Raw genomic sequence first — 23,632 nt, forward strand, 5'->3', positions numbered from 1 at the left:
TTCCTGGCCCAGCCCAGCTGTTGTGGACATTTGGGGAGTAAACTAGTGTATGGAAGATCACTTCTCTGCCTTTCAAACAGAGATGAAAATAAATTAAAATGTTTAAAAATGAAGCTTCAAGAGGAGGAGAGAGGGGCAGGTGCTGTGGCGTAGGTTAAGCCTCCGCCTGCAGTGCTGGCATCTCACATGGGCCCCAGTTCAAGTCCCAGCTGCTCCACTTCCTATCCAGCTCCTTTCTAACGTGCCTGGGAAAGCAGTGGAAGATGACCCAAGTGCTTGGGCCCCTGCACCCACGTGGGAGACCTGGAAGAAGCTCCTGGCTTCAGCCTGGTCCAGCCCTGGCCTTTGCAACCATTTGTAGAGAGAACCAGTGGACAGAAGACCTTTCTCTAACTCTGCCTTTCAAATAAATAAATAAATCTTAGAAGCAGAGAGATGTCAACGTTAGAGGGAACAGGGTAACCAGAGGGCAACCTCACATCATCTAAGAGCCGAGAGAGCGTCGGGAGGAGGGGGACTCACGTAGCAAAGAGCGCAGGAGGCAGGCAGAGACCACAGTGTGTGCCTAAGTGCCGGAGGCAGCACAAGGTGGGTGTCCAAGGCTGAGATGCAGCCAACGATGGCTTGCTGGGCACTGGCAGGCCCAAGAGCACAGGGCAAGGGAAGGCTCTGGCCTTGTGCTCCCAGCTCCCAGGTAGCTGGATCCCTGCCTCACCCAGGTCTCCCAGAGGCGGCTTTTCCCTAGAGCTGAGGCGAGAGGCACCTTGATGTGGTCTCAATGTTTGTGTCCCCCACAAAATCCATGTTGAGATCCTCAGCCCTAAGGTGGTAGTGCTAGGAGGTGGGATTCATGCCCTTATAAAAGAGACCCCTGAGATGTAGCACACACATGCACCACGTGAGGATGCAGGAGAAGGCACCGTCTGCAAACCCAGTCTGCCTGTGTCTCAACCTTGGACCTCCCAGCCTCCGGAACGGAGATGAACGTCTGCTGCTTGTACATCAGCCAGGCTGTGCTAGCTTGTTGCAGCAGTGCAAACAGACCCAGGCTGTCTTCCTCCCGCTGCTCCCTCGTGGCCACCATGCTCCCCTGAGTCGGAAGTCCCATCTGACTTGGGGAGGACACCACAGGGTGCCTCTGCCCGTGGCTCCCCTCCCCTATCCTTGCCGATGTGGATCCCATCACTCTCCCTCTCGGTGGTCGTGTCCCAGCCTGTGTGGCTGCCCCAGTGTTTGCACTGGGCCCGGCTCCTCCCACCAATCCGAAACCCTCTCATGAGGCCCACAGCAGGAAGCCTGCTCTGCCCGGCTTGTTAGAATTCACCCAACGGGGCAGCACTTTTATGGGACTTCCTCTTCCAGAACCAGCTCAAATTCTAGCTCATCTGGTTTAGAACTTGCTATCGGTTTCCCACAGGGGCCGACTTGGGTCAATGAACCGGGCCCACACTGCATCACGGGGTAAACCCTCTTGCTCCTCCCGGCCTCAGGCAGTCAACTAAACCCTACGGAGCCTCAAAGATCTCCTGCCCCATTAGGCACATAGCCCAGGAGATTAATGGCCCAACGCTGTTCCCTTTTACTGAGATCCTTACTGTGGGCCAGCTGTTTCACGCCATTGTCTCACTGCTTTTGCAACACAAGCCAGTGAGGTGGACGATAGCATCATCCTCTTTCCAGAAGGTCGACCGGAGCAGCCAATGGCTGTTCAGTAGCGCAACAAGTGTTCAGGTTTTCCCACTGTGCCAGGGCTGGGCGGCCTTTACACAATGACAAGTGCTTTGCTCTGTCTTGGGCAGCAGAGTGAGAAAGGCCAAATAACAAGGACCTCTCTTCACTGTAGCTTTAAACCTGTGGGTTACCAGACTGTGCAAAGGGCATGGAGTAGGCAAAACTGGTCATGATGGAAGGCATCCCTCTTCATCCTGAAGATCCTCACGCCCAGGCAGGCTTTCCACTGTTCTGAGTGCACGTGCACACACACCTCCCCCTCCCCCTCCCCCTCCCCCTCCCCCTCCCCCTCCCCCTCCCCTTTTCTCTTTGGTTAAAAAGATGGGGAAAAAATTGGGCTAGATAACAAGATTATGTTTGATGGACTGGGAAAAGAGAAATGTATACACACTCCACCTTTAGTCAATGCTGTCCCTTCACATAGAAACAGAGCCTAACAATGCCTCCAACAATGTAATGGCTTAATGACATGAAGGACAAATTGTAAGAAAAATGCTTGTAAGTGCAGCATGATTAGCACGGTTGTGTGGCACGTGACCACAGCCCCCTGGGCCCTCCCGCGTGTGTGGAGTCTTAGCGTCCCCAGGCAGTCCTGGTATATTCATCATGCCAAGGCTCTGAGCCTTGTTTAGCCAAGAGTTTACTCTGACTCCATGCTGTCGTTGTTTAAATTGTAAATGCGTCCTGCAGTCCAGCAGAAAGCAATGTGAAATTATTCTGTGCTTTTCATTCCTGGCCATTTCATAGCCTGCGTCGCCCAGCAGCCCTCTACCCTCGGAGTCTGTTATCCAAGGCTTTGGGGTGGTGGGAGTTGGGGAAAGGAGAAAGAACACGAAGTTAAATTTTCTAGACACAATGGGTTTGGCATTCAAATCCAACTTCTAAATTCACTGGAAAAAAAATAATCTCAAAAGCTCTGGTTTTCCTGCACAACAGCCAGGCATGTGACGAAGTGAACAAGTCTTTCTGAATCCCATAGAGTGAGCAGGATGCAGGACCGCAGTGGGAACAGTGTACCGGGACTGGGTACATCTCTGGGAGTTACAGGCAGGTGATGTCCTGAGAGTCCCCACCCTGTCCCTTCCAGGCACCCGTCCAAGGAAGTTGCCTTCCAGAGTTACAAGTGCCCCTTCTCTCTTTCCAGAATCCTCAGCTCTGTGGGAGAGACTGCATCTTGCCTCATCATGGAAACATGTGTGTGTGCACACACACACACGCACTCGCACACGTTTAACCCTGGGAATTTCAGTGCACTGTGGCCACCAAGAATCGAGCCAGGGGATAAGCTGGCTGGGCAGTGGGCAAGGACCCGTGGACTGAAGCTGAGCACAGACTGCACGTTGCACCAACTGCAGACGCTTGGGCATCCGATGCATGAGAACCAACGACAGTGCCCCAAAACCGGGAGAGACCACCAACTACACACCCGAGGTCAGCCAGGACCCAAGGTGATGCACACACCAGACAGGACCCTCCTTCCCCCTCCTGTCACTATGACTGAACACATTTCTTTGTTGAGGAGCAGCGATGGTCCTGACACGAAGTTTGAATTTAAAATTGGCAGCATTTTCACTGCATAAAGATCCTCAGCTCCACTGGAGAGTTCGCAGCATCGCTCACCGTGGAAACACACACACACACACACACACACACAGATCTAACCCTGGAAATTGTTGAAAATAGACTACCTAGTAAGCCAGAATTTGACTAAGCTACCTTTGAGTGTCAAGACTAAGTCTTTCCACAATAGCAAAAAAAAAAAAAAAAAAAGTGGCTTGTGATGGATATAGAAAACCAATGTCCCGTTTCTGCACATCTGAGTTGTGACTAAGCTTCAAACCCAACACATGGCTAGGCCTGGGGCACAGTGAGAGCTAACCAAAGTCCCCACTTCCCCTGGAGCTCACTGTCCAATGGGAAGACAGCCCTGAGACAGGTGACCCCACAATCACAGGACCTCGCTGTGCTCAGGGCCAGGAAGGGAAAGAAAGGAGAAGACCACCCCACCCCCGTCGTCTCGCCCGCCTGCCAGTCACACCGGAAATTCAGCACTCTGAGGCGAATTATCAGTCTTCCCGCTAATCCTTTTTAAATGCAAAGGCCGGTGGGCAAAGGTCATGAAGCTGCTAAGATATTAATTTTGAGAGCCTAGCGAACCTCATTCTGTTCCCATACCACAAAGCAGGCAAGCCCCGGGAAGGCAGAGGGGCGCCCCAGGGCGTGCCCAGGAGGGGAGGCACCCCGACAGTGCATACACTCTTACACCCAGGGCGGCTCTGGCCTGTGGCGTGGTGGCTGGGGCTCAGCCGAAGCTCAAAGCAGCGCTGCAGGTGTGGCTCGACGCCTAGGAGCAAGGGTGGTATAGACAGCACCCAGCTGTTGGGGTTCCTGGGATTCCAGGAAAGGGGGTCAGCCTCTTTCCTGAACACCAAGGACTTCTGTTTCTATCCGAGTGGCCCCTGGGAGGTCAGGAGTCCCAGTTCACCAGAGATCTCTCGCTTCCAGAAGGGAGGCAGCGTAGCATTGTGGTTAAACCCAGCCAAATCTAGACTCACTTACCCGGTGAGGGTCTTTGGACAAGTTTGCTGAATCTCTGGCCCTGGAGCGGGAACAATCAGTGTCCTTATGCAGGGGGTCATTGCAAGGTCAAACGGGACACTGTCTGCCAGTCTTGTAACCCACTCTCTGCTGTTCCGTGTGTTTCCTGGGGTTCAGAGAGAGGCAGGAGTACAGCAGCCAGCCTCGCCACCTGGGCAGACCTGGAGCTACCTAGACAGGAGCTACACTGCGGAAGCAGCAGCACCTGGGGGCTTCTCCACCTGCCAAGTCTTGGGCCCCACCCCAGCTCTGCGCAAGCAGAGTGAGAACCTGTTTTTGCAAACTCCCAGATGGCTTTTGTGCACCTTCAGGTTTGAGGAGCACGGCTCTGTGTAATCACAGAGCAGCCTCAACTCCTCCACAGTGGGCGAGTAAGGTATCTGAGGGGGAGCAGGGGTGTCGGGTTCGTGCTCACAGTCTCAGGCAAGTCTTTGTTCTCCAGAGCCAGGGATGCCTGTCCAGATACAAGACGGACATGCGCATCTGATAATGCACCCAGCAAGGCGTGGCGACATGTGAAACATTGCACGACTGTCGGAGAGCTCAGCACCCCTGCACAGCCACACCCTGACTCTCCCCTCCCTCCCTGCTGTCAGAGAGCTCAGCACCCCTGCACAGCCACACCCTGACTCTCCCTCCCTCCCTGCTGTCAGAGAGCTCAGCACCCCTGCACAGCCACTCCTGACTCTCCCCTCCCTCCCTGCTCTCTGTCAGAGAGCTCAGCACCCCTGCACAGCCACACCCTGACTCTCCCCTCCCTCCCTGCTGTCTGAGCTCAGCACCCCTGCACAGCCACACCCTGACTCTCCCCTCCCTCCCTGCTCTCTGTCAGAGAGCTCAGCACCCCTGCACTCGAGCTCCTGCACAGCCACATCCGGACTCTCCCCTCCCTCCCTGCTCTCTGTCGGAGAGCTCAGCACCCCTGCATTCAAGCTCCTGCACGGCCACACCCTGACTTTCCCTCCCTCCCTGCTCTCTGTCGGAGAGCTCAGCACCCCTGCACTCAAGCTCCTGCTCAGCCACATCCGGACTCTCCCCTCCCTCCCTGCTCTCTGTCAGAGAGCTCAGCACCCCTGCATTCGAGCTCCTGCACGGCCACACCCTGACTTTCCCTCCCTCCCTGCTCTCTGTCGGAGAGCTCAGCACCCCTGCACAGCCATCCTGATTCTCCCTCCCTGCTCTCGGCCAAAGCCGCTCCTCCTCCAGGAAGACTGCGAGAAACTGACCCAGAAGTGCCTGCCTGCTTCCTCAGCAAAGCACCCACCACCAACAGCCAAGACCACCTCCTACCAATCGCAGCAGCCCTGCGGCTCCGGGCTCTCACTGCAGTCAGCCCAGAACACGGATGCCCCGTGCCTCTGGTACTCTCTGCCGAGGGAGCGTGGCTCTCCAGGGACCCATTTGAATGAAGACCTGTGGGTGGAAGCCGCAGGTCTCACGTTGATGCTCAAACGGAAGCAAAGAACCTGCTGCTCAGGTGGCATGCCCTCCCTTGGGGGGAGGCGGCACTAACCGTGGAGACTCCTGGGCCTCCAGTGCCACCACGTCATCATGTTGGCACTGCCCAACTCCCCCAGGTGCACCCAAGGGAACTTCATCAAAATACTCCTCATTCGGTCAGTATCTGTTCATCATCCACTGTGCGTAGGCACTCCCTGACCACATGGCTCTGAAGGAGCTGCGGCCCCAACAGGCAGTGTAGCTGGTCCCACAGGAGAGCAAGGACGGCCTCCCACAACAGGCGACATTCTAGGCTGAGCTCTGAACCCCACGCAGGAGCCAGCCAGAAGCTGGCCGTGTGGCCGAGCTTCGGAGGTCAAGGGGACAAGAGCTGGCAAGGCAGATCCTCAGCCAGAGCCCTGGGGGCAGTCAACAGGAACAGGTGTAAGAGAGAGGGAAGGAAGAGGAGAAATGCCAGGAGGGACCAGTCCTGCCAGGAAGGCTTTGTGAGCCGGCGTGAGGGCACAGTTAGTTTCCCTGCACACCCCAGCAGGCCTACTGAGTGCCCAAAGCATCTAGCGTGCCTGCTTCCTGCTTGGAGCCGCCGGAAACCAGCACCCTGTCCTGCAATTCAACTGCTGCTTCCTCTAAATCCCCAAGTGCGCTCTGGGCCGTGAAGACCCTCCTCCTCTGACAGCATGGATGCCTCCGGCTTTGGCAGCCAACTGCTGCCTTCAGAGTCACTGGCAACTACAGAACCAATGCCCCTTCGTTCTTTGTCCTGACTTTGCCCCAAACTGAAACACAGAGCATATTGGATGTGGGTCCACCAACAATGGGCGACAAGAAAACCCAACCAGTACGGGGACACAATGGGGCACAGTCTCCGGAGCCACCAGTCTGGCTTCAAGCCAGGGGCCTCCTCGCTTGCCAGCCACTTAGCTCCTCAGTGCCTCGATCTTGCCATCTGCAAAATGACAATAATGACAACCCCTACTCCAGGGGAGGTGAGCTTGGGATATTTTACACATAATGGAGCATTTAGAACACTGGTCAGTGCTTCGTAAGCATGAAACCCTGTTTGGCCCAGGCTTTGGCTTTTCTCAAATTCTGACATTTGTTCTATCCCAAACAATTGTCTGCTGAGTGTCTACGAAGCATCGGGCACTTTGCTGGGCCTGGTTTTCCCGGAGAGGACTTTGCACGGGCAGTCCGAAGGCCTCACTCTGGTCTCAGTTTTGCTAGGAGCTAGGTAGCCAAGGGTTAACCACATCCTCTCTCAGTCCTCTGGGTGCTTCCCCTCTAGCAGGTGTGCTGGGGTCCCGAGATGCCCAAGGGCCATACTGTTCCTGACACACCGTAACTGACTGCTCTCCGCACACGGCCTGTGCTCTCTCCATCCACTCACACCAGGTCCCAGTGTGTGCGCCCTCGCCCACAGGAGAAGCAGACCCCATCACCGGCGTGTGCTCAGGATAAAATATTGATTAGGGAATTTAAAATTTCGAAATGATTTAGGAGCCCCAAGACAGGCACGTAATGTGCTGTGCCCAGCTGCGTTATGAGCCATCTATCTCCTGTCAGCAAGCAGCAAGAAACCGACAGAATCAATACAAACGTGTCTGGAGACAGGCTTAACTCATTTCCTTCCCCCAGGGGCTATGGTGGGAGCGGGTCAGCCCCCGAAGGGCCACACCGAGGCCAGCCTGCAGCCCATCTGCCTGGCACCAGGGAGGCAGGGCTGCCTCTGCCAGCAGGTGCAGGTGTCTCTGCCGGTGCATCTAATAATCTAGAACTTCCACTTCTACGGCTGTAGAGAGGATCTTCCAGCTTGCAACATGAAACAAGATTAATAATAGCTACCTTGTATTTAGCACCTGATGTGTACCAAGAATCCTTAAAGAATCATCAGTACCTAATTCATAGGGCCGATGTAATATTAAAGTAGATGCATGGTAAGTGTACTTAATGCCACAGAACTGGACACTTGGATGGATGGACGATCTCTATCCATCTATTTCTCTGTGTGTTTCTCCCTCTCTCTCCCTCTGCAACTCTGCCTTTCCAATAAAGGAAATCAATCTTTTTAAAAATGGTTAAAGGCAACTATCATGTCAGGTTATATTTTGCCACAGTAAAATTGTTTTTTAATAAAAGGAGATCTCATAGAAATTAAAAGTATAATGGTGGATAGGGTCAGCACTGTCCCATAGCAGGTTAAAGCCCTAGTTCGCAGTGCTGGCATGCCATACGGGTGCCAGTTCAAGTCCCAGCTGCCCCTCTTCAATCCAGCTCTCTGCCATGGCCTGGGGAAGCAGTGGAAGATGGCCCAAGTCCTTGAGCACCTGCATGGGAGACCAGGAAGCAGCTCCTGGATCCAGATTGGCACAGCTCTGGCCGTTGCAGCCATCTGGGGGAGTCAAGCAGCAGATAAAGACCTCTCCCTCTCTCTGCCTCTGCCTGTGACTCTGCTTTCAAATAAATAAATCTTTAACAAAAAAAAAAAAAAAGAAGTATAATGGTGGTTATCGGGGCTCAGGAGGAAATCAGGCAGGGAGAGGGGTAGAGAAAGGTTGATTAATGAGCATTAAGTTATAATGAGATAGGAGTAAGAAGCAGTGGATTCTATTGTACAATAAGGTGACTATAGATCATGTTAATGTGCTGTATATTTCTCTATTTAAAAAATAACCTAGAAGATTTTGGATATTTCACCATGAAAAAATGTCAAACATTTGAAGAGCTAGATACATTTACCCAGATCGGATGCTCCACATTGTATAGCTGTGTCAAAACATCACATGGTACTCCATAATATGTACAATTTTCATATCTGCTAAATAATTTCTTTAATAAAAAATTTAAGAAATTTTAAAAGATTTATTCATTTATTTGAAAGTCAGAGAGAGAGAGATCTCCTATCGGTTTCTATCTGCTGGCTCACTCCCCAGATGGCCAAAGCCAGTTGCCAGGAGCTGCTTCTGCGTCTCCCATATAGATTCAGGGGTCCAGGCACGTGGGCCATCTTCCACATCTTTCCCAGGGAGCTGGATCAGAAGTGGAGCAGCCAGGATTTGAACTGGTGTCCATATGGGGTTTCAGTGTCACATGTAGTGACTAAACCTACTGCATCGCAACGTCAGCCCCTCAAAAATATATATTTTTTAAACTACTACTAAATTTTTTAAGGCAGATGATCTACATTGCATAGCACATGGAAGATCCTCCCTGAACCACAGCGGCTGAGCACACTGTCAACAACCAACGGCATATCCAGGTAGGAAAGCTTCGAAGTGGCAGAACCAGCATTCGATGCAGGCCTGCCCAGTGGGAGCACCAAGCGCCGTGCTGCATCCTGGGAGAAAGGAGAGGCGCCCCCGGGCTCATTTCACATCCCCGCCCTGCAAGCGCTTCCTGTCCAGTGTCTCCCCTGCGCTGCTCGCCTGTTTCCCCAGCAGCATCCCAGGTGCAAGGCTTGCACTCCTCGGGGTGGTTCATAAATATGTCACTCCCCGGGAATGGCTCCGCTGCTGCCTGCCGCACGCAGGGTTCTATGCACCTGAAGCATTTATTAAACACACTGAGAGGCCTGAACAGGAGTTTAATTTTTCTAGCTAAACAATGGTGTGTGCGGCAGGCAAATAGAATTACCGTTTAATCTTACCCTCGCGTGCCTGTTCGGCTTAGGGCGGCTGGCGAACTCCAGGAGCAGCGTGTCAACGCTAAGATTTAGGATACCAGGGACCACATCTTCAAGGGACCTATTTATAAAGCCCAGAGAATGTACATCTGTAAGATTTTTCTTAACTCAGGATTTTTTTTTTTCCTGGTGAACTTATCTTCCTAATGGTGTGCACCCTAAATCCAGTTTTATCCAAGACTGTGTGCACCCCACCACACAACACAGGACGTAGACCGACTTTGTTTTTCACTCCTTGGCTTCACATCCTCAAACCTCAGTGTGGCCTTGGCTTGCTCATCATCTATCCCTTATCTAACTTCCTCCAGCAATCTGTTGGGTTTTTTCACCATTTATTATTTTTCATACCAAAGACACGAACTGAGCACCTACTGTCTGCCGGGTACGGTGGTCCGCGGGAAGAGATCTCTAAGACGCGTCTTCACTCTCGGAGGACTCACTGTCTAGCAGAAGAGACGAGAAACAAGTCAGAGTGGTGGGAGGCGGCGGCTTCACGTCGTCAGAGGGAGCAATCCGTCTCCTGGAGGGCTGGCAGCAACCTCACAGCGCGACTCCTAACTCCTTCCTGCTGAGCAGGGACCCGAGTGCCGTGGGTGACGCAATGTGCTCTGGGGAAGGACACACGGCCGGGGGTGTGGAGGCGGAGAACAGGAGGGCCAGTCAGGGAACTGAGTGCTCTTTAGCAAACCTCTAGCTTCGACAGTGGGTAGGGACAGTGGAGTGGGCCTGAGGGGCCGTACAGAGCCACCGAAGGGATTGCCAAGCAGACCTGGAAAGCCTAGATCTCAATAGCACACTCTCAGTTTCATCATGATAATCATTAGCTACCATTTAATGAGATAGTATGTTAAGCACTTTACATATTGTCTTTCCTTTCATCCCCACACTCACCCCTACAAAACACTGTCCCATTTTTCCAAGTAATTAAATTGTGACTCAAAGAAATAAGCATGAGGAATAATTTTTCCAGAGTGCTAACATGATTTAGTCTATACTTTTAAAAAAAAATCATTCAAGTGGAAAATAGACCATCAGGGTATAACTATGAAGGCAAAGAAACCAATTAGAGGACTATCATCACAGTCCAGGTACAAAGCGTTACTGACCTAAATTAAAACAGAGGCAGAGGGACAGGAGTCTTGGGTGGAGACAGAATAATGAGTGCACTTTGCAAATCTGGGCCGTTTTCTCGAATCTTCAATTCTAGAGTTCAATGACAGGCTGTGGTGTATGCTGGTAGTCTAAGCTCAGGGACACAGCAGGTGCAGCCTCCATGGAGGCGGCACTGAGACGGGGAACAAATGCTTATTAGCCAGACTCTCACTGCTGCTCTCCTTTAAGCAAGTCAGGCACAAGGAAACCGTTCTCAGTGACTCTGTGTTTCTTCGCTTTCTGTTCTGTGAAGGGCTCAGTTTTTTCATTCTCTTACATTTTCCTAACTCCTTGGCTGAAAAATCAACATCCATCCCTAATGTGAGAAATGACCCAGAACTGTGACCTGGCAGGCTCACGGGCACATTTTTATGTCCATGAACTCAAGGAAGATCCCTGTTCCTTCTAAGATACCATGAAGTGAAGTGGACTTGTTAGAGAAAGCAGTCCATTTAAATAACATCCTGCAAAGGAAAAAACAGCATGCGGAGTTGTATTATTGTTCTCAATGGTCCACTCTCCCTTTCTAGAAGAGAAATACGCATCTCTGCACTTCGGCAAGTGAGTTAGAGAAACTCTTTGTAAGAGGAGCACACTGTCACTGTCACCCATCGACTCCAGGCTTTGGTCAACTGAGCGTGAACCACATAAGAGCTACTGCACGGGTCAGTCATGTGTCTTTCTCATTTTCCATAAGAACAGCTATCCCTGATGGTGACTGCTGTTTCTGTCTTATCTTCTTCCTTTTAGAGTCATTTGGAGCCAGAGCAGTATCGTGCCAGCCACAGCCAAGAAACACGCTGTTGTTATAAACCACTGAGATCTGGAGAGTGCTTACGTCAACATGACCCACAGATCACTGACTTGCACAGGTAGGAGCTTTGCCATGCGAGGCCCCAAGAAAGAGGCGTAGATAACTTTTACAGCTAAGACTTTGCCATCCAGAATGGAAGCTGTAGACAAATGGCTAAAGGAAAGGAGCACGCATCCTCTCCAAAGTCGCGGTCCATTTAGAGCAGTGAAAGATTCCTGGCTTGCGTTCACTGCACAGCGTTGCTCAGACTTCTCACAGAGACTTTTCATCATCTTCCTATTAGGAGAGACACTGGGAGGGTTTCCACGTTCCCTAAGCTGAGATCCTTCAGTTCAAGCTGACTACTGGACACATCTAGGGAGGAAGACTGAGTTAGCCGATTTCATGCTTTAATTTCTTTTCATTTACAAACGTGACCATTTGTATCTGTAATATGCCAAGGCAGGCACCGTCTACCACCGAAGCGGTAGACTCAAAGCAGACCATCTATCTGCTGAGGAAAGTTAGCGGCCCTCTGCTGGCTTACCCAAGAGAGACAGAGAGAGAGAGAAGGGTTTCTGATGATCCCAAAGACATTGCCAGCAGGGGCTTCCCGGTCTACCTGAGCTTCCTCTTCAGAGACGAGGAAATCAAGCAGACCATCGTGTGACTCAGTCAGGCCTGAAGTAGCATCTGGATGCCAACTCTCCACGTTTGAGCACTCTTCACATCAGGCCGCATGAAACTGGGCAGCATCATAGCTTCACAAGCAGGTCGTATTTCCCCTCCATTAATTTAATGTGGGTCTCCTGAGGACCAAATCACTCAAGAATACAGGAAGTCGGTTTAACAAAAAAGGTGCAATCAATTATCCATACACCTATTCTATGTCAAATAAATACTATTACCACTGCACTAGGTGACATGAACAATACACCCTGCCAGTATTTCCACTCCCATAAAACCTTCTTTATGTCTACATTAATAAAAAGGTTCCTTCCACGTACCACATAATGTATAGAAAAATTTTAAAATAACATTAAAATAAACAAAAATCAAAATCTAATGTAAAAGAAGTTCAGGAATGATAATCAACAGAAATGCAGAAAAGGTCTGAAAAACTATTTAAATCATTTAAAGTTGATGTCAGAGTCCTTTTATCTGTAGCCCAGGCAGAAAAACAATTAGCTCAAGTTGTATTCTAACTGTACCTAACATAGCTTTACTGACTGCAATTGTGAGTTCTTAGGACAGTAAGTGGCGTGGAGAAAATCTATTTCTCCTAACTTCCCTCAGTGCAAGGCCATTAGACCACAGACCTAATATCTGGGATATGTTGAGGGTTTCAGGATTCTTGGTAATCCCCAAAGTACTTGTTCGAAGATTTCTGGCAAGTTTTCACCTTCACTGATTGACACCCACAATCCCCAGGTGGCATGCAAGGCCACAACCTGACCTGCTGGAGATACCGTTCCCTGCACGAACGCCTACTCCCCCTCCTTAGACAGGCTGAGATGGTCACTCCTTCCAATCCAAGTTCCTGCTTCCACGCTTTTGTCTACGTCATTTCTCCCACAGGGTATGTGCCCCACACGTTATATACAATCTCCTCTCTAAGTCCTTTCTCCCTCTTTTTTGTTTGCCTATTTGGTTTTATTAGTGTAGCTGTTTCATGAGTAGAATGAAATAAACCATGTGGATCTAGGTACCACATGTGTGATTCACTTCGTGTGTCCATATAACGTACTCTCCCTTAATTTGCTAAGTTCCATGGAAGGTTGTGACTTTAGCCCCTCAAACTCTCAACAAGCATTTAAGGGCCAAGTGCTGCTCCAAGTCAAGGTGATACAGCAGTGGAAGAGGCCTGACCACAGTCTACTCACACAAAAGTGCAAGTAAATTGAGAAACTGCAAGTCATAGTGCTGCAAAAGTCAAACAAGGGCAGGTGTTTGGCCACGAGGTTAAAATCCCATTTGGGATGCCCACACCCCATATCAGAATACCATAATCAGGACACCAACTCTGCTACGGATTCCAGGTTCCCGCTAATGCGCATCCTAGGAGGCAGTAGGTGATGGCTCAAGTATTTGGATTTCTGTCACTCACACGGGATACCTGGGCTGATTTCCAGTCTCCTGACTTTAACCTGATCTAGCCATGGTCATTTCAAGAACTTCGGGTGAGTGAATCAGCAAATAGAGTGTCTGTCTGTCTGTCTCTCTTTCTCTCTCTCTCTCTCTCACACACACACACACATTTTCAAATAAAAGATGAAATCATATTTTTAAAATTTTCTTCAAAACAAGTGGCTGAGGATACAATCAGCACTTTGATGGGGGATGAGGTATATAAGAAAGTGACTTTGAAGAATGATGTTTAACCAAAAGCCTAACAATCAAGAGTGAGCCATCACATCAAAAGGGATATAGATCATTCAGAAGAAAACATTGTGAGCCAGTTTCCTTCCCTGTTAAATGGAAAAATAATAGCTCCAAGTTTCTGTGGACAGTATGAGAATCAATCTGTGAATCAAAGGAAAGAATTTAGAACTGGACTGGCCCATAATGAATGTCATAAAGTTACAGTGCAAATTAACATTCCACGCAAAAGGGATAGCATTTCCAAAAGTATGCTCTGTCCAAGGGACTGAAAGACCAGCAAGGCTAGAGCAGAGTGAGGAGAAAATTGTGGTAGGAAAAGTTTGGAAAGGTAAGGGATTGAGCAAGCAAGTCCAGCTCAGTATGATAAGGAGCTTGATTTTTATTATAGGGGACTTGGAAATATTTGGAATGTTTTCAGCAAAGAAGTTGCTGCTGTGTGTACAATAGACTGTAATACAGAGTAAGACCAAAAAAATGAAGACCAGTTAGGAGGTAACTGCACAAATCCAGATGGAAGATGCTAGATGTCAGTACAAAGGATACCAATGGACACACCAAAGCATACTGTAGACTTTGAATTGCCGGGATTTGTTGATGGATATGAAGTTGTGGGGTTAGAAGAGCAATTGGGAAATAGTTACCAAGAATATTTTCCTTGGTTAGAAATGTCTGCCAGTGACAATGTTATAGATAATTGGATTTCTTTAAAAAAGGTTTATTTGAAAGGCAGATTTTATATACACACACACACACACACACACACATATATATATATATATATATAAAAGAACTTCCGTGACTGGTTCACTCCCTAGCCACAAGGGAGGTGGGCCAGGCCAAAGCCAGGAGCCAGGAGTTTTTCCCAGGTCTCCCACATGAGTGCAGGGGCCCAAGTACTTGGGCCATCTTCCGCTGCTTCCCCAGGTTCATTAGCTGAGAGCTGGATTGGACGTGGAACAGCCGGGACTCAAACTGGTGCCTACATGGGATGCTGACACCAAAGTGCAAGGCATAAGCTTCTACACCGCAACACATGCCCCAACAATGAGATTTCTAAATCTAGGACTCAGAAGAGAGGTCTGGACTTCAGATATAAATAAGGGGACATCTGTGTGGAAGTTGTATTTAAATAAATGCAATTTGAGTAGACCTGCAAGGAAGAGACTTGAGAGATAAAGAGAGAACACAAAATTCTGGGGGGCTGGTGCTGTGGCATAGTGAGTAAAGCTGCCACCTGCAGTGCTGGCATACCACATGGGCACCTGTTCGAGACCTGGCTGCTCCGCTTCTGATCCGGCTCTCTGCTATAGCCTGGGAAAGCAGTGAAAGATGGCCCAAGTCCTTGGGATCCTGCACCCGCATGGGAGACCCAGAAGAAGCTCCAGGTTCCTGGTTTCAGATCGGCACAGCTCCAGCCATTGTGGCCAACTGGGAAGTGAACCAGCAGATGAAAGACCCTTCCCCTTCCCTCCCTCCCTCCCTCCCTCCCTCCCTCTCCTCTCTGTGTAACTCTTTCAAATAAATAAATACATCTTTAAAAACAATTCTGGAAGATTAGCAGTTGGCTGAACAAGAACCAGCAAAGAAGATGGAGCAGATATGATCAGTGAGGTCAGAAAAAGCCAGGAAACCAAAAATGTGTTAAGGAAGCAAAGAAAGGAGTGTTTCAAAGAGAAATGGTCAACACTCCCCCCAACACACACACACACACACACACACACACACAAGCTGCTGAGAGTTCAAAGATGAAGACAGAGATTCAACCACAGGATTTGGTAACATGGAGGTCAGTGGTAATGTGGCAAAAGTGAGTTCCATCAATTGGTAGGGTTGGGGACTTGACACAAATAGGTTGAAGAACAAGTGGAAAGTGAAGATAGAAATAACGTGTCTAGACAGTTCTTCTGAAAAGTTTGGATGGGAAAAATACCAGAGAGATAGTGGCTGGAGGGGACGTGGGGTTGAGGAAGGTGCCCTGCCATGATTGTTCACTGTATTTATAAGCGGTGAATTGGGGTTCCACGATTTTACCTTGAAGTTCAAAGCTCACTGCCAAAGACCAGGTAGGTTATATTCTTTGTCCTCTACAAGGAGCATGATGTCGAAGGACAACCCTAACAACAGTCTCCCCTGGGCCTTTCTCCTGATTCTTCCCCCATGTGAGCTATTGTTTTACTTCTCTATCCTCAGTAGAACATTCCTAAAGTCCCTCACCCCAAAATAAAAATAACCATCTATAGTATCTTCAAGAAATTAATTCACGATGCAACTCTTTGGCTGAAGATATGTGTTCCGTATGTCCTCATCCCAGCCCAAATGCTACATCACTGCCCTCTCTCACCTGGATGCAGAATAAATCATTAAGTTTCAATGTACCAAAGCAGTGTTCATTTAGATAGACTCTACAGAGAGCCAAATATACTCATTTAAACGTCAATAAAACCGACCTCCAACTGAGCTCATTTGTGCAGAGGGAGGTAGGATGGCTGTGAGGAACATCAGAGAATCCTGTTAGCTCTCAGGATGCTATTAAAGAGGAGGAAGCACTAACCTCCCACCAATCGTCCCTAAATGTGATCACTTTCAATTTGTTCAATTCAGCAGATAACTGATAGACAGATTTGAGGCTTGGAACAAATCATCACAAGAATTCCAATGTTGTCATGTTCAAGCAGGAACGGAGAGCACATGTTGCCTTCTTGCCCTGCTAACTTCATCTGGGGTTGGGTAGTCTGCTACTGCCCCACACCAAACTCACAAACAAAAGTCTGCTTCTATCACTAACTGGCAAAAATATAATGGCCTCCAACCTCCAAATGCTGTTGGATTATTGATTTTTTTTTCATTTCTGTACATTTTGTAAGCACTGTAGAATATCCACTGTACATAATGTCAAAACAGAAGAGATTCATCAATCAGGAGTCTGTTTATATATTAAGGTAATCATTGGTTGAAGATAAAGATTTTGCCCTAGTAGCCATGAAATAAAGTGTTACTCTAGATTTCCCCAAGCATATGTAGGTTTCAGGCAACTTTCATGTGACCCAAAAACCGAAGCTGAGGAAACACTTTCATTCTAGCTCTTTACCATAGAGAGATTCTTTTCAACCTAACAACTAAGTAAAACCATAATGAATGAATGTGCTACTCTTTATCCTTACCCCCAGTATTCATCTCTTAAAATAATATCATGGTGACAAAGACAGCAATCCACTGCTTGGAGTTCCAATGACAAGGAGGGGCTATGGAAGGGCCTCTCCTTTCAGCCACTGACTTAATTCATTTGCCTCTCATAAAACATGTGTTGTGCCAGAGCTCACGGATGAAGCAGGATCTGGCACGTTGAATGCTTTGCTGAAGGTCACATACTCACTAAAAATTGAATCAAGATTTGGCTGATCCCAAAACCCAAATGCTCTTCCCACCCCAGTGGGCAGCCTTTCTCATAAAACGACCCAAAACATATTACAAATGAGAAAGGGTAGGGAGTCAAAATAATTATGTGCTAGGGCTAGACTCTAGAGCATTTACCTCTACAAGAAATAAATCATGTTGCCACACTGATCCATGCCAGAGAGTTAACTTCTCATTTATTCATTACACAAAATAATCTAATTATTCTAAGCCACTAGGGATCACAGAATTGCTACTCCAGTACAGTGAATTGCTCACTAGTAGCCTTAAGAAGCTAACCGAAAGCTTTGAATTATTTGTGGGAAACCCACCTGTTTATCCATCGGAGAGAACTCTTCCACTGCCCACTGTACATTTAGGCATTTTTCCCCCCATTGAGCTCCTGAAATTTCACACATAGGCAATCTCCGCACAGCCACAATCCCAGAGAGCCTTCTCCAACTTTCTTCAAAGGAGTTATTTGATCAGCACTACTTACCTAACCTTGAGAATGGGAAGAGAGAAGGAGGAAGGGAGGGAAAGAGGCACAAAGGAAAAGGGCTTGCAGGGCAGCCTGCGTATCATCCACTATTTACTCTTCTGTGTTGGTGTGTTTAACCATCTCTAACAGGCTCCATAAATACTTTCCAAATCCAGTTTCAATGGTCTATTTGCTGCCTAGTATAGCATACAATCTTTTCCAAAAGTGGTATTGATCTTGTTAAGTCTCCTCATCACCTAGTCTTTGAGCATCCCTGGGCACTACCATTCTTATGGACAAACCACGTGTCCATTATCAGCGGGAGAGCCCTTGCCTGCTCACGGATCAGGAGTTAGGGGGATCATTGCGGTAAAGCCGCCAGGTTTGAGATACACTATGCTAAATGCTTGATAAATTATTTTCTCTCTTGAGCCTCACAACACCCTATGGGGAACATACTGTTCTCTCTCTTTCAGGCCACATATCTGATGCCATCCCCATTTAAGATGGGGGCACTGGGGTTTACAGGGATTAAGGAATTGGCACAAGTTCATTCGCTCCACTCAAAGGCACCCTATTCCCGGATCCTCCCCATTGGCCTTTCTTCCCCCATTGCCTATCACCCTTGGGTTTGGAAGCACTAAGAGCACTATGTGATGGGGTCAGTGTTCCCTCACTCATCACCAGGGCAGCATTCAGTTCCACAGAGAATCCTGCCACGAGAGAGGAAACGCAAGGTCAAAGACATTCTGTTTCATCACTCAAGGCTGATGCCAAACAACATTTAAACTCATATGCCTACATCAAATCTTTCTGCCCAAGCACAAGGGTTATCTTTCCCCTCTCCCCCCTCTCCCTCCCCACCCCGTCTGTCTGTCTGTCTGTCTGTCTCTCTCTCTCTCTCTCTCTCACACACACACACACACACACACACTCCTTGGCCCCCTGGCATGTCTAGCCAGGTCCAGACCTGCACACACTCTGCACCTGCCGGGATCCATGCTTAGTCTCCTACACACAGTCTTTCCCCCACCATTTGACCCCCTTCAAAGTCTCCAGGGCCCGGCTCAGATGCCACTTCTTTCTTGAGGATGTCCTTGTTCTCCAGTCAAGGTTACTCCCCCTCCTCCTGTTCTCCCCACGTCCCTTTCACTCCTCTCCACAGCTGGCCTTGTGTTAGAGTGACTCATCCGAGCATCCCTCTTCTCAGCTAAGTCATGTGTCCCAAATGCAACAGTTACCCTTGCAAGCCACTGCTTGCCTCCCCTGACTGACAGCAACTAGCACATGGCTCTGCAGAGTGTAACTCTGCCCTGTGTGGCTAATGGAGAGAATGTGGGGTCCCAGGCAGGCCCTTGGTGATGAGGATTGAAGGCATATACCCAGAGATCCCCCTGCTTCAGAATACCCCTGGGCAAGGAAAGCCTCTCTTTAGGCAGATGTAAAAGGATATTGAAAGGGAATGGGCCAGGTGTTGTAGGGTAGCAGGTAAAGCGGCCATCTGCAGGGCCAGCATCCCATAGGGTGCAGGTTCAAGTCCTGGCTGCTCCATTTCCAATCCAGTTCCCTGCTGATGGCCTGGGAAAAGCAGCAGAAGATGGCCCAAGTCTCTAGGCCCCTGCTACCCATAGCGAAGACCTGGATGAACATCCTGGCTCCTGGGTTTGTCTTGGCCTAGCCCTGGCCATTACGGCCATCAGAGGAGCAAACCAGCATATGGAAGAGTTCTCTCTTTCTCTATCTTTAACTCTTTCAAATAAATGACTGAATCTTTAAAAAAGAAAGGGAACAATTGCCGCCAAGCATTTATGCCCACAAACACCATCCGGCACGTAGCTCTTTTAGGAGCAGAGTTTTCAATCGTGTGGGCCACCTTCTAAAAGCTCTGCCCAGGCCCTGCTGGGGAATGTGCTGACGTGTGCACCGCTTGGCAAGGAGGGCAGTTTGAGAGCCAGGAGCAGCACCTATGTCCTACAGATTCCTGCAAAAACGGGGCACAAGGGTTTCAGCTGGCTCCAGAGAAAGGGGTGGAAAGACACACTGTAGGGACTGATGACCTGGGTGAGAGCTAGAATCAGACCCAACTCCTGCATGCACAGAAGAAAGAATGAGAAGTGTGGACAAGCAGGGAGCCCCTGGACAAAGATGAGACTGAGGTTAAAGACTAACTCTGCCCTGGTTCTTTGCCCAGGACGAGCTTTCTTCGCAAGGTAACTCCGTCGCGACCCCTGAGATGTCAGGATGCTCGGCAGACAGCTGCTGCCTCGCCCCACACCACTGACAGAGGAGGGTTACCAGGGCAGGAAGGTGCAGTGACCTGCCGGCTGCCTCTTTATGGTCCCCATCAACACAGCGTGTCCATGGGCGGCAGGAGCCACCAGGGGAGCAGATACCACCCTCGCCCTCTCGACATTCACACAACCCGGTTGTGTTGGTGCCACTTGTCCCATCTGTCACGATGTCAGCTCCTGCTGGGGCCCCGGGATCCACAGAGGTTGCTCCACATGTCGTCCCATTTATCTTGGCAGGCGGCAGCACTGATGGCTTTGACAGTTCTATTTGTTATCCTACAAAGCAGGGTCCCCACTCTTCAAAGCAAAGCAAAGAGAATTCAGGCAGAGAACAAGAGCGGGACAGAAACAGGCACCAAGAGATGTCCGTCTCAGGAAGGAGGAGGAGTCTGCCTCTACAGAGAGAAGCAGAGGTTGGCCAGTCCAGAGAAGCCAGCCCCATGCCCTGCCTTCTGGAAGACGCCTGCACTGGCAGAATGCGAGCGTGTGCATGTATGCGTGTGTGTGCGTGTGCATAATGTAAGAGTGTGTGCAGGTGTGTGTACATGAGTGCGTGCTTATGCACAGACGTGTGGCATGAGAATGAGCATGCATGCATACACACGAGTGTGTGTGTGTACATGTGTGTGTAACACGAGGAGATGCCAGGCATAAGCAGTGTAACTAGCAAATGAAAAAATGACCTTGTACGCCCTTGTGGGAGTGACCCCCCCCTGGAAATCCTTCGCCCCATCCTCTCCTCCCGCACAGCTTCTTCAAGGAGGGGACTTGCAGAGACGTAGGCCTCTCCCCACTGACACCCAGGTTGCACTTCTGAGGCTGTGCCATTTGTCATCGTCAGGGCTCAGAACACAGTCTGTCTGGGAAAGATGCCACCCCCGGAGCAGCCCTGAGCTCAGTGTGGCACAAGGCCCTCCAAGCAGTTAGCATACACCCCACAGGAGCGGCCTTGCAGTCACACACAGGGTGCTGTGTACCAAACACTGACACCAGGGCATCCTGGGTAGACAAGACCAATACCACATGCCCGTGGGACACCGTGTTCCCCCTGGGAAGACCAGGGTCCCCGACTGCCGTGATGAGTCATCACTCACATCTGGTGTGTCTCTGCATCTTCACAGTAGCCCAGTGAAGTAGGCACGACTGACAGCCCTGTTCCACAGATGAGGAAACTAGGGTGCGAGGTCTGTCTTGTCCGAGGTCTCACAGCATGTGCTGCACCTGGGCTTCGAACCCAGAGAGTCTGACTTCAACTCCTCAACCATGAACAATGCAGAATGGTGAATGAATGCCTGTGACCTTTCCCCCAGCCCTCCAATCACACACTCAGCTAAGGTGACCAATCGCCTCGGTTTGCGGGACCTTCCTGGTTTGGACACCAACAGTCCTGCGTCCCAGGAAACTCCTCCATGCCAGGCACACTTGGAAGACGGGTCTCCACCTACAGCACAGCTCTCCCCGCCCTCCCCAACACACGCCCACATAAACCCATTGATTCTTTAACCACTCTCAGCAGTACTGCATGAGCATAGCCAAGTCAGAAGTTCTAAGGAAGAGGTCTGAACTCTGGGCCAGCAGACCCAGGCAAGTCCTGGCACTGTCACCCAAGGGAACCTCGCTCTCTTCGCAGCCTCCGTTCTCCAAGCTCCTGCTGCTGAGCCTGGCTGGGGTGCTGAAAAGTCACCGAGAAACTTGGGGGACTGACAACCACCGGGAGCTTTGGGAAGTCTCTCATAATAAAATACGCTTTGTCTTTCATAGAAGAAATATACGTTGTCCAGTATGATATAGGGTATTGATTAATGTAAAAAGGTAACCGCTATGATTATCAGCCAAAGAGACTGTTTTCTTGGGGCTCCTTGTCTGACTCCAAATGAATAAACGGCTCTGGAACACTGGGCTTTGGGAACCCTGCAGACGAATGGTGCCTAAGAAGGCAGCAGGATCAGGCCAGCTGCTTGGTCAAGGCTTAGTGATTGCGAGCACTCTTGGAGGTCAGCAGGATTATAGTGAGGACTGAACGAAGCAGAAGCGGAAGCCTCCAAACACAAAGCAGATGGTCTAGATTTATTGAGTTTTTATTATTATATTATTATTAAAGCCATCTGCAGACTTGCCAAAATGTCTCCCTGGGCACCAGCCACCCTACTCTCTTTACTGTGTTTACAGTGAACTGGGGAAGGCATTTGACGGGGTGAGGGACAGCAACTCCCTGGGGGCAGCAGCTGCGACAGCATTCAGGGGGCTGGTGGTCACAATGAGCAAGGTGACCAGACTCGGCAGGCCCCTCACGGAACTGTCTAGTGGAGACGGTAGCGAGAACGTACGGGTTGGAGACAAGGTCGGGGCAAGGAGGATAGAAAGCAGCTCCACTGTGGAGCCCGAGTGAGGGGCAGGTGTTTTGCTTCAACTTTACCTTAGTCCAACCCCACTGATAATAAATTTTCAAAACTGAATAAGGAAATTGCACCTGGACAGCTAAACCAACGTGTTCAGGGTCATACAGTCAGCGACGGGGTCTAAATCTAGAGACTTGTCATGGCAGAATTTGGGGCTCATTTCACAAAACCACACTGCCTCCCAACAAGCTAAGGGTCTCTCAACTGATTGAGACCCAGATGAAATGCAGTGTGCAGGGTGAAAACCACCACAGCTCTCTTGGAGAGTGTGCGGTTGGAATTCCAGAAGGCCAGAGCGTGGGCCCTAAAGAACCACAGGCCTGCCGCTTGGCTGCTCCCCAGGCCCCCATCAGCCTAGCAGGACTGCAGGGAGGTAGCCAGGAACCCAGCGGGCCCGAGCGCCCGAGCTCCCAAGCTCCATGGACAGCGGTTGCTAAGGCTTCAGAATTCCCACGCTTCTACACACAAGTCCTTCCTCCAGATGTCCAAGAGGACCCTTCTTATTTTTTCGCTGTACAATCTCTTCTATTGCTTTGCAGCATACCCACTAATCTAACCTGTTATAATTTTGACTTTCTCAAATACATACCCTTCAATGCCTACTTTAACTTAATATAGAACTTTTTGCATTTTTAAATTTATTTTAACATTAAACCATTTTAAACATTTTTCCATGTTTGTTTCATATGTGGATATTATCCACATATGTATATACTATTTTTTTCTTGAAAGTAATTACTATCACCGGACATGGGATTCATGACAATGATCATAAAGGGAGGCAATAGGGTGTCTTATGTAGATGGCATAATTCCATGAATATTTATACTACCTATGTAACAAATATATTACCCACATCACTTTTATACTCTCTCTATATATATTAACTTCCATATATGAGAGAAAACATGTGATATTTATCTTTCATGTCCAGCTTATTGCACTAAGCAAATTTCCAGTTCCATGCATTTTGTTGCAAATGTCAGGATTTCATCCCGTTTTATGGCTGAACAATATCCCATCGCCTATATATACACCGCATTTCCTGTATCTAGACATCAGTTAGTGACATTTACATGGACTCCATATCTTTGCTATTGTGGCTGTATCTCCAAGAGGACCTTTCTGTTCTAGACTGTTCTCTGGTGTCCTGATGCCATCTCTGCTGAGGACAAAGTGAGATGAGATTACAAAGCAAGTCCACTGTCCCAGGAAGACTCAAACCTTGGTTCTCGGACTCCTGGGGGAATCCCCACTGCAGCTGCCCAGCGG

General features: G+C 49.3%; 1 protein-coding gene across 50 annotated transcripts in view; it reads right to left on the reverse strand.

Moving 5' to 3' along the window:
- The window catches only part of LOC149125275 (uncharacterized), a 159,500-nt gene that overhangs the window by 116,372 nt on the left and 19,496 nt on the right, over positions 1 to 23,632 (reverse strand). For 8 of the 50 annotated variants that reach the window (XR_016236880.1, XR_016236879.1, XM_089336806.1 and 5 more), the window contains 3 exons: positions 9,842 to 9,912; positions 9,434 to 9,530; positions 4,291 to 4,435 (listed from right to left, as the gene is read on the reverse strand). The exons of 5 other annotated variants lie outside the window; for them this stretch is intronic. Coding sequence is in view for 16 of the 45 variants with exons in the window: in XM_089336806.1 (XP_089192932.1) it covers positions 4,291 to 4,370 (80 nt within the window). In the remaining 29 variants the exon portion in view is untranslated. Of the gene's footprint in view, positions 1 to 4,290; positions 4,436 to 9,433; positions 9,531 to 9,830; positions 9,913 to 23,632 lie in introns of all 50 variants that reach the window. 37 more of the 50 variants (XR_016236895.1, XR_016236894.1, XR_016236908.1 and 34 more) reach the window with 13 other exon arrangements.

Source organism: Oryctolagus cuniculus, chromosome 7, assembly GCF_051225735.1.
Source record: "Oryctolagus cuniculus isolate XC-2025 breed Fujian yellow rabbit chromosome 7, ASM5122573v1, whole genome shotgun sequence".
Taxonomy (NCBI): Eukaryota; Metazoa; Chordata; class Mammalia; order Lagomorpha; family Leporidae; genus Oryctolagus; species Oryctolagus cuniculus.